The sequence below is a fragment of the Erinaceus europaeus genome, chromosome 5, assembly GCF_950295315.1.
Source record: "Erinaceus europaeus chromosome 5, mEriEur2.1, whole genome shotgun sequence".
NCBI lineage: Eukaryota > Metazoa > Chordata > Mammalia > Eulipotyphla > Erinaceidae > Erinaceus > Erinaceus europaeus.
Window position 1 is genome coordinate 41,121,748 of NC_080166.1, and position 11,674 is coordinate 41,133,421.

At 42.2% G+C, this 11,674-nt stretch overlaps 1 protein-coding gene and 1 pseudogene across 4 annotated transcripts in view; one reads left to right on the forward strand and one right to left on the reverse strand.

The window, feature by feature from the left end:
- The window catches only part of BDP1 (B double prime 1, subunit of RNA polymerase III transcription initiation factor IIIB), a 124,857-nt gene extending 113,865 nt beyond the window's left edge, over nt 1–10,992 (reverse strand). For all 4 annotated transcript variants that reach the window (XM_060191230.1, XM_060191229.1, XM_060191228.1 and 1 more), the window contains exons 1-2: nt 10,548–10,992; nt 3,597–3,873 (exon numbers count right to left, since the gene is read on the reverse strand). In XM_060191230.1, coding sequence (XP_060047213.1) covers nt 3,597–3,873; nt 10,548–10,765 — 495 coding nt within the window. In that variant the 5' untranslated portion in view covers nt 10,766–10,992. The remainder of the gene's footprint in view (nt 1–3,596; nt 3,874–10,547) is intronic.
- On the forward strand, nt 2,576–2,675 carry LOC132538767 (U2 spliceosomal RNA; annotated as a pseudogene).
- Nucleotides 10,993–11,674: the final 682 nt, after the last annotated feature.

An 11,674-nucleotide genomic window follows, 5' to 3' on the forward strand; every position in this document is an offset into this window, starting at 1 on the left:
TAGGTGGGTGGGGAGAATACTTGTCCATGAAGGATGATAGAGGACCTAGTGGGGGTTGTATTGTTATATGGGAAACTGGGGAATGTTATGCATGTACAAACTATTACATTTACTGTTGAATGTAAAACATTAATTCCCCAATAAAGAAATAAAAAATTAATTGATTAAATCTTTAAAAAATGTATAAAATCAAGCTTACTGATTTTTGCTGTGAGTTTTCTGAGTATAAAAATACATCAATCTTTTTTACAATGCAGTGAATTGAAAATCTGTTTTCTAAAATTCTTGTGAATTTTTTTATTTTCCAAAAAATCTAATTTGAAGATTCTATGAAACAGGATTTTTTGGTGTATTGCACCAAAGTAAAAGACTCTGGGGTGGATGTGTGTGTGGGGGGGGGAGAGTACAGGTCCTGGAAAAGGATGACAGGGGACCTACTGGGGGTTGTATTATTATGTGGAAAACTGAGAAATGTTACGCATGTACAAACTATTGTATTTACTGTCAAATGTAAAACATTAATCCCCCAATAAAGGAAAAATAAAAACAGGATTTTTTTTTTAAGGTTTAGCTTTTACTGGATAGAAATTCAAATTCAGAGGATATAGATTCAAATTCTGTATCAAAATGCTTCTTTTGACACGATGCAATTAATTTCTCTAAATGTGATTCCTCCCATTAATAATACCTACTTCACATGGCTCAGAGAACTGAATGAGTATAAAGCATCAAACTAAATGACTCCTGTTGAACTGTATTTGTCAGACTAATCTGTGTTTTACATTTTCACAAACTTCCAATGAGATAGATACCAACATACTTTATGACTTTTTTAAATTTTTTAAATCTTTTTATTTTACTATTATTGGATAGAGACAAAAATTGAGAGGGGAGGGGGAGGTAGAGAGGGAGAGAAACAGAGACACCTACAACCCTGCTTCACCACTTGTGAAGCTTTCCCCCTGCAAGTGGGGACCAGGGGCTTGAACCTTGTATCCTTGTGTGCCTTGGTGGTGCTTAACCAGGTGCACCACCACCTGGCCCTGACACCAATATACTTTTCAGACTACAAAACACAGAATAAAATGCCCAGGTGGGCCTGGGAGGTGGTGCACTGGATTAAACATTAAATTCTCAAGCATGAGGGCCTAAGAAGTTTGATCACCAGCATCCCATGTGCCAGATAGATGCCCTGGTTCTCTCATCTTCATAAATTTTTTAATATACGAAGATGATAAATTTCCGAAGGTCACATATTAAGAGTGAATCTAATATTCAAACATTAAATATTTAACCTTAGAGTCTATATGCTTCACTACTGCCACAATGCTCTCAGTAAAATAATCTTCAAGATGAAAAGAATAAAGATTCTTCTGGGGCTAGGTCGTGGCGCACCTGGTTAAGCAAACATGTCACAATGCACAGTGACTCAGGTTGAAGCCCCCAGTCCCCATGTGCAGTGGGAAAGCTTTGCAAGTAGTGAGGCAATGCTGCAGATATCTCTCTTCCTCTCTATGTTCCCCTTACCTCTCGACTTCTGGCTGTCTCTATCCAGCAAATAAATAAATAATAAAATAAAAAAACAAAGAATAAATAAAGATTCTCCTATACATGCAAATTTTCCCTCTGTCTTTAGGGGTAGCTTGTTTGTGTGCCAGTGACTGGGCCAAGAGCCTCACATTAAACCTATGTTTAAGTGATCTGGAAGGTAGTGTAGTTGATAAAGCACTGGACTCTCAAGCATGAAGTTCTGAGTTCAATCCCTGGTAGCACATATACCAGAATGATGTCATGTTCTTTCTCTCTCTCCTATCACTCTTATTAATAAACAGTTAAATCTGAAAAGAAAAAAAAAAAAGGAGGGGAAGTAAAGGTAGATAGCATAATGGTTATGCAAAGAGACTTTCATGCCTGAGGCTCCAAATTCCCAGGTTCAAATCCCACCACCACCACCATAAACCAGAGCTGAGTAGTACTCTGGTGTAATAAATAAATAAATAATTTTATATAGGAAGTCAGGTGGTAGTGCAGCGGGTTAAGTGCACCATGGCACAAATCACAAGTACCCATATATGGATCCTGGTTCCAGCCCCCAGCTCCCTACACCTGTAGGGGGGTTGCTTTCTCTCCCCCTCTGTCTTCCCCTCCTCTCTCCATTTCTCTCTGTCCTATCCAACAATGAAGACAACAATAATAACAACAATGTTAAACAATAAGAGCAACAAAAGGGAAAATAAATAATAAAAAAAAAGTGGGCCCCTGATCAAATTGATGAGATACACAGTCAACAATATTTATACAATTTCCCCATATCTGGGAGCTACTCTCTTCCCTGATGCAGCTTTCTAGCCCTTCTTCCAGGCATGACATCATCTCCCCAGACAGTAACTTGGGTCCACCTGCATATCAGATGTCAGGCTCAGGCAAAAACTAATAAAGTCATGGGCCCTTTGGAATATACCTAAAAGAGACCTACTAGCTATTTCCAAAACAGAGATCCCAAATTTTCATCTGAAATATTCCAGCTTTAGGTTCAATATTAATCAACAATTTGTATGGCTTTATATGTTAACTTATCACTTCTCGGCCTTTTGGCTAAGATCAAGTGTAGTATCTGTTCTTATCAGTTTAATATATGTTAACTCTTTCAACCACCAGGTTCCAGATGACACCATGATGCCAACCGGACTTCCCTGGACAGATGACCCCACCAATGTGTCCTGGAGCTCCACTCCCTCATCCCTGCCCTAGGGAAAGAGAGAGACAAGCTGGGAATACGGATCAACCTGTCAACACCCATGTTCAGCGGGGAAGCAATTACAGAAGACAGACCTTCCACCTCCTACACCCCATAATGACCCTGGTTCCATACTCCTACAGGGTTGAAGAATAGGAAAGCTATCAGGGGAGGAGATCGGATATGGACCTCTGGTGGTGGGAATTATACTCCTCTTATCCTATGGTCTTGTCAGTGTTTCCACTTTATAAATATAAATAAATAAATAAATAAATAAATAAAATAATAATTAAAAAAAGTGGTCTGGGAGGTGGCGCAGTAGATAGTGCTGGACTCTCAAACATGAGGTCCCAAGTTCAATCCCCGGCAGCACATGTGCCAGAGTGATGTTTAGGTTCTTTCTCTCCCTGTATCTATCCCTCTCATTAATAACTAAATAAAATATTTAAAAGAAACTTATTTGTACCCTTTACTAGTAGCAATGAAAAATATAAATGAACAAAATATAAAAATCAGTATTATGAAAAGTTTAGCTAATGAAGTCCACAGTGATTCTTAATCATCCTACTGACAAAACAGATACTTGTTTTTTGTTTTGTGTTAAAGTTTTTATTACTGAGAAAGTGAGGGCTGAAAGGGAACCAGAGCATCACTCTGGTACAAACGCTGCCCAATACTGAATTCAGGACTTCATGCTTGAAAGTCCAATGCTTTATGCACACTGTACCACCTCCCAGGCTGTGATAATTGAATTTACCTTTTAAATGTTCCAAATGCTAAATTACCCTACATATGATGCCTGACTAATATAGACAGAAATCCATAGGCCATAGTCAAAATTCATAATTTTCTCACTTACCTTCTCTTTTCTCAATTCTTCTCTTAACATTTCTCTCAGTTTCTGGGCTTTATATATTCGGTATCTATCTGAGCATGGCTGTTTCTCTTTTGTTGGAACAGGATTTGGCTGTTGGGTTTCTTGATTAGCTGTAAGTAAGGGACAAGGCTCTAAAGGAACATTGTCATTAGGCTTAACTGGACTAGAAGTACTTGATAATCCCTTTCTTCTCTGTGAAGCAGTAGAGGAAGATTTACTGGATTCTTGAACATCATTCTCACCATCAGTCTTCTCATCACTGTTGAAATTTAAACAAACAAACAAAAAAAGGCACCATGGATAATCCTTTAAATATTAGTATTTTTGTTCTACTTTATTGGGGCATTACTCATTTATAATGCAGTTGTTGATACATAGGTAAACTGTCTCATCTCCCCACAACAGGTGTCTGTAAGACACTCTCTTCCCTAACCTTAGTCCTTTTCTACCTTCATAGACCATGATCCCAGAGCCCTTCTCCCCCATTCCTTCCCTCCTTCCCCAGAGTCCTTTGCTTTGGCGCAATATACCATACACAATCCAAGTTTCACCTTTTGTTTTCCTTTATGGTTCTTGCTACTAAAATTCTACCTATGAGTGATATCATCTGATATTTGTACTCTTCCTGGATTATCTCACTCAACATGACTCCTTTAAGCTCTGTCCAAGATTTGACAAAGGAGATGACTTTGCCATTAAAATAAATAATAATAATGATGGTGGTGGTGATGGTCCAGGCAGTGGCGCAGCAGATAAAGCATTGCATTCTCAACCCCGAGCTCAATCCCCGGCAGCACGTATACCAGAGTTATGTCTGGTTCTTTCTCTCTCTGCCTATCTTTCTTATGAATAAATAAATGAATTTTTTAACATATATGTATATATATTAAAAAATAAAGTAATGGGAGTCGGGCTGTAGCACAGCGGGTTAAGCGCAGGTGGCGCAAAGCACAAGGACCAGCATAAGGATCCCGGTTCCAACCCCGGCTCCCCACCTGCAGGGGAGTCGCTTCACAGGCGGTGAAGCAGGTCTGCAGGTGTCTATCTTTCTCTCCTCCTCTCTGTCTTCCCCTCCTCTCTCCATTTCTCCCTGTCCTATCCAACAATGACAACAACAATAATAACTACAACAATAAAACAACAAGGGCAACAAAAGGGAATAAATAAATAAAATAAATATTTAAAAAAAAAATTTAAAAAAAAATAAATAAAGTAATAATAATAAATACAGCTGAGGGCTGGGCAGTGGTACACCCAGTTGAGTGCACATGTTACCATGCCAAGAATCCTGATTCAAGCCCCTGGCTCCCACCTGTAGGAAATTACATGAGTGTTGCAGGTATATGTGTGTATGTCTCTCTCTCTCCCTCTCCTTTTCCCTTCTTTCCCTCTCCTTCTCCCTCCCTTCTCCTTATCTCCCATTTCCCTAACAATTTTTCTGTCTCTATCCAATAAATAAATATTACATCTTTAAAAACCTGTCTAGGGGGAGTCAGGCAGTAGCACAGTGGGTTAAGCACACGTGGTGCAAAGCACAAGGACCTGCATAAGAATCCTGGTTCGAGCCCCAGCACCCTACCTGCAGGGGAGTCGCTTCACAGGTGGTGAAGCAGGCCTGCAGGTGTCTCTCTTTCTCTCCCCTTCTGTCTTCCCCTCCTCTCTCCATTTCTCTCTGTCCTGTCCAACAACGACGACATCAACAATAACTACAATAACAATAAAAAAGAGCAACAAAAAGAGAAAAATAAATATATAAAAAGTTTAAAAATAAAAACCTGTCTAGGTGGCATAGAGCACACAAGGTACCATGTACAAAGACCCAGGTCCAAGCTCCCAGCCACCACATAGAGGCATCATAAGGAGGAAGCTTCACAAATGGTAGATAAGTAATGCAGTATCATCTCTCTCCCTTTCTCTCCCTCACTATCTCTATCTCTCACAGTCTACCTAAAAGAAAGGTAGGGGAGGGAAGGCCACCAGGAGCAGTGGAATCATAGGCACCAAGGCCTAGCGATAACTGGTGGCAAATAAAAATGTAACCCAGAAGGTGTCTCAGTGGATAAATTCTAACCATGACATCTTGAGCTTAGCATACCATGTGCTCATGTACCAGAGTGATGCTCTGAATCATTCTCTTCCTTGCCCCCATCTCTATCATTACTACAATAAACAAATAAGTATATATACAAATACATACATACACACATACATAGATACACCAGAGCATCACTCTGGCATGTGATACTGGGGATCAAACTCAGGACCTTATGCTATCTCTCATGAAACATGTTGTTTTTCGGTTTCTCTTTGTTTTTAATATTTATTTATTCCCTTTTGTTGCTTTTGTTGTTTTATTGTAGTCGTTGTTGGATAGGACAGAGAGAAATGGAGAGGAAGGGAAGACGAGAGAAAGATAGACACCTAGAGACCTCCTTCACTGCTTGTGAAGTGACCCCCCTGCAAGTAGGGAACTGGGGATCCTTATGCTGGTCCTTTCACTTTGCGCCACGTGCACTTAACCGGCTGTACTATCGCCCGACTCCCAGTTTCTCTTGTTTTGCTTTATTGTTTTGCTTTATTCTTTTTTTCCCTAATTTTTGTATTGCCCCAGTACAGAGAGGAAGATAAAGGGAGACACCTCCCACGGCTCCCCACCTGCAAGGGGTCACTTCACAAGTGGTGAAGCAGGTCTGAAGGTGTCTATCTTTCTCTCCCCCTCTGTCTTCCCCTCCTCTCTCCATTTCTCTCTGTTCTGTCCAACAACAATGGCATCAATAATAATAATAGCCACAACATCGATAAAACAACAAGAAGGGCAACAAAAGGGGGGAAAAATAGCCTCCAGGAGCAGTGGATTCATGGTGCAGGCATTGAGCCCCAGCAATAACCCTGAAGGCGAAAAAAAAAAAGAGAGACACCTATAACCCTGCTTCACCACTCATGAAGCTTCCCCCCTACAACTGGGGAGAAGGGGCTTGAACCCAGGTCCTTGCACATGGTACTATGTGCATTCCACTGGAGGACCACCATCTGGCCCGTCTTTTTTCTTTTTAGAGAAACAGAGAAAGAATGAAAGAGACCAGAGCTACCTTCAACATAGTGGGAACTAGGCTAGAACCTGGGTCACACACATGACAAAGCAGCACACTATCCAAGTTGAGCTATTTCAATAGCCAAAGTTCTGTTTTATTTTGTTTTGTTTTTAAAAATGTGTTTATTCAGGGAGTCTGGCTGTAGCACAGCAGGTTAAGCGCAGGTGGCTCTAAGCACAAGGATCCTGGTTTGAGCCCTGGCTCCCCACCTGCAGGGGAGTCGCTTCACAAGTGGTGAAGCAGGTCTGTAGTGTCTGTCTTTCTCTCCCCCTCTCTGCCTTCCCCCTCCTCTCTCCATTTCTCCGTCCAATCCAACAACAATGACAACACTAATAACTATAACAATAAAACAACAAGGGCAACAAAAGGGAGTAAATAAAATATTTTTAAAAAGATTAACAAAGTTTAAAAAAGTGTGTTTATTCAATATAACTCAGAGGGAACCAGTGCATCATTCTGGCACATGCAATGCCAGGGATTGAACTTGGAACCTCCTATTTGAGAGAATCCAGTGTTCTATCCACTGCACCACCTCTCAGATCACCTAAGGGTTTTCTGTTTGTTTGTTTTGGGGGGTTATTTGTTTGTTTTATTTTCTTTCTTAAAGACTTTTAGGGCCTGGGGGGTGGTGCACCTGGTTGTGCACACATGTTACAATATACAAAGATCCAGGTTCAAGTCCCTGGTCCCCACCTGCAGTGGGGAAGCTTTGCAAGTGGTGAAGTAGTGCTGCAGGCATCTCTCTGTCTCTCTTCCTATCTTCCCCTTTCCTCTCAATTTCTGACTGTCTCTATCAAATAAATAAAAGATAATAAAAATAAAAGTAAAGGGAGTCGAGCAGTAGCACAGCAGGTTAAGTGCACATGAAGCAAAGCACAAGGACCCGCATAAGGATCCCAGTTCTAGCCCCCAGCTCCCCATCTGCAGGGGAGTCGCTTCACAAGTGGTGAAGCAGGTCTGCAGGTGTCTATCTTCCTCACTCCCTCTCTGTCTTCCCATCCTCTCTCCATTTCTCTTTGTCCTATACAACGACATCAATAACAACAACAACAATAAAAGAACAAGGGCAACAAAAAGGAATAAATAACTATTAAAATAAATAAAATAAAAATTAAAAAACAGTAGTTTTATAATTCACAATGACACCCCTCTAAATTGATCTAATTTACTGGTGTTTTGTTGTTGTTGTTGTCTTTTCATCAGGGCTATCACTGGGACTCAGTGCCAGCTCTAGGAATCTACCACTCCTGGATTTTCTTTTCTTTTTTTCTTCTATTATACTTGATAGGACAGAAATAAATTGACAGGGGTGGGTAAGACAGAGTGAGACAAAAATAGATACCTGCAGACCTGCTTCACCACTTGCTTAACACCCCTGCTACAGATGGGGAGTGGGATTCAAACCCTGATCCTTGCACCTGGTAATATGTGCACTCAGCAGGGTGCACCACCACCCAGCCCCCAGGAATTTTATTTTAAATATCAACCTGGGGGGCTAAGCCAAGATGGCAGCTTCGAGACAACAGCTGGTATGAGCTCTGCAAGGAAGCTGCTTTCAACCTGGGAATCTCAGCCACCAGGTTCCAGATGATACCATGATGCCAACCCAACTTCCTTGGGCAGAGGACCCCACCATGTGTCCTGGAGCCCCACTGCCCAGATCCCTGCCCCAGTAGGGAAAGAGAGAGGCAGGCTGGGAGTATAGGTCAACCTGCCAACGCCCATGTTCAGCAGAGAAGTAGTTACAGAAGCCAGAATTTCCACTTTCTGCACCCCACAATGAAGCAGGTCTGCAGGTGTCTGTCTTTCTCTCCCCCTCTCTGTCTTCTCCTCCTCTCTCCATTTCTCTCTGTCCTATCCAACAACAATGACATCAATAACAACAACTACAACATTAAAACAAGAGTAACAAAAGGGAATTAAAAAAACTTTAAAATAAATTATACTAAAATTTTTTTTAAAAAAGAAAGATATGATCTGAAAGAGAATAAAGAAGCATATGTTTAAGAATTAAAAACATGACTGGGCAGTGGCACATCTGGCTGATCACAAGGACCGGTGTTCAAGCACTCAGTCCCCACTTGCAGGGAGGAAGCTTTATGAGCAGTAAAGCAGGGTTGCAGGTGTCTATCTACCCCTTCTACCTCAATTTCCCCATTTCTAGCCAATAAATAATAAATAAATTTTAAAAAAGAATTAAAGGCAGTTTACTGGGGCCAACTGGTGGCACATTCCGTTGAGCTCAGATGTTATCATGAGCAAGGAACCAAGTTTAAGTCCCTGGTCCCCATCTGCAGAAAAGAAACTTCACAAGGCTATCTCTAGGGGACCAACAGTGGCACATCGATTAGGTGCACACATTGCCATGCACAAGGCTCCAGGTTCAAGTCCCCAAACCTCACATGCAGAGGAAATGCTTCAAGCATGGTGAAGCAATGCAGCAGAAGTCTCTCTTTCTCCTTATTTCCCCATCCCCTCTCAGTCCTATCAAATCAATAAAATTTGAGAGAGAGAGAGAGAGAAAGGAGCCAACCACTAGGGATCCAGCATAGTGGTTATGTTAAAATAAAATAAAAGACTTTTCATGCCTGAGGTTAAGTCCCAGCACCGCAAAATAACCCAGAGCTGAGCAGTCCTCTGGTGTAAAAATAATGAAAGGAAACTTCCCCCCACCACTAAAAAAGAAAAAAAAATTCAAGTAAAATAATCTTGGGCAGGGGTAGATAGAATAATGGTAATGCAAAAAGACCCTCAAGCCTGAAGCTCTGAAGTCCCAAGTTCATTCCCCCACACCACCATAAGCCAGGAGGTGGTGCAGTGGATAAAGCACTGGATTCTCAAGCACGAAGTCCTGAGTTCGATCCTGGGCAGAACATGTATCTACCTCAATTTCCCCATTTCTAGCCAATAAATAATAAATAAATTTTAAAAAAGAATTAAAGGCAGTTTACTGGGGCCAACTGGTGGCACATTCCGTTGAGCTCAGATGTTATCATGAGTATCTGGTGATGTCTGGTTCTTTCTCTCTCTTCTATATTTCTCATTAATAAATAAAATCTTTTTTAAAAAAAGTCATCTCTAGGGCCAGGTAGATAACATAGTAGTTATTCAAAAAGACTTTCATGTCTGAGGCTAAAAATTCCCAGGTTCAATTCCCTAGTACCACTTTAAGCTAGAGTTGAAAATTGTTGTCTTTAAATTAAATAAATAAATAAATAAGTGGGGGCAGAAGGAGGCCGTTGCTCACCTGGATGAGCACACATGGCAGTGGGCAAGGACCGGGATTCAAACCCCCAGTCCCTACCTGCAGGGGGCGAGCTTCACAAGTACTTAAGTTATGGCAAGTGTCTCTCTACCTTCCCTTCCCCTCAAAAATTTTTCTGTCCTTTCAAATAGTTTTAAAATATTTTTTAAATAAAAATTACTTTGAATTTCAAAAAAAAAATTCTGATCTCCATAGCACTCTTCAAAACAGAAAATAGTACACTCACTTTAACCATTCTACTAGGGCAACGTCTACTAACTTGTTAAATTCTTTAAAATAATCCTGACAACACTCCGGAATATTAGCTTGCGTGTGGACAGTCTTCACTCAAGATTGTAAGACTGTTATATTTGGTTCCCTCCAACTCTCACTTGAAGTCCCAAGAATCTACAGATCCTGACAAACCCCATTTGCCGCATGTGGATGTGCTCAGAGAAAGAAGCAGAGGTTCGGCAAGGATTCGTGGAATTTTAACCATCAAGGCTTACAGCTAGCAAGGAAGGTAAGGTTCCTTTGTCAGCGTCAGGTGACACATGCAGGAATTAGATGAAAATATTCTCCTCCGCCAGCACTTACCTACTCCTTGGAGCCTTTTCTTGGGGCTCCGCTCCCTTGAAATCCACCAGGGTCACGTCTGTGGACTCTGCGGGCTTTGGGGTAGAGGGTGCTGCAGGCTCTGGCTCCGGCGGCCTAGGAGTCTCATGTCCTCGCTGGGGATTGAGGGCGGTGGAGCCCCTGGCGCCCACACCAGGCCTGACATTCGGCTTCACGCTAAGGCGTGCCCTGCGGAACATGGCGGAGCGAGGGGGCCCGGGGAGGCGGCCGCACAGCCGCTCTCAGCCCCGAGCCCCGGCCGCTGCCCCAAGAAAGGATGTAGGAACGGCACCCGTCTACAAAGCACACCACCAGCCCAGCCAACAGCTACCGCAGTTTCACGCCTCCACCTCCACCTCCGTCTTCCCGCCGCCGCCTCTTCTTCATGACCCTGCCACACTAATAGCTAAGTTTTCCCTACACCTAGTAGTTTCCCCGCCCTCAGAGGGCGCCGGGACTTATACGTCATCAGTCAGCGCCGAGAAACGTCAGCCGCCCTGCGCGCGGAACCATAGTAACTGTCAAACTAGGGAACGTGGGAAGATGGTGAACCGGAAACTGAGTCTTCAAGTGCCGTCCCTCCTCAGGCGACCTTTGGAATTGTAGAAAAGGAATAGGAGAATATCACCCCCATGCCCACTCCCAGTTCAAACCTTTACAAGAACTATTAAAAATCATTGGCTAGGGTCCGCAAGATACTTTCAGAGTCCTGTAAAGCTCGCTAACATATTTCCAAGAGCTGAAAAATTCACTAGAGCCGATTAGAAACTTTACATCAGGCTCAACCTGACGCTGTTGACTGGCAAACGCTAGAAGGGCAAGCTAGAAGAAGAAGAAGAAACTTTGGGGCAGAGTAGATAGTATAATGGTTAAGCAAAAAGGCTCTCATACCTGAGGCTCCAAAGTCCCAGGTTCAATCCCCACACCACTACAAGGCAGCTGAGCAGTGCTCTGGTAGAAAAAGAGGGGCTAGGGAGACAATATAATGGTTATGCAAACGACTTTGATGCTTGAGGCCCCACACCACCATAAACCAGAGCTGAGCAGCGCTCTGGTGAAAAAAAAGGAAAGAAAAAAAGAAATGATATCTCATATATGCTAGACCCCAG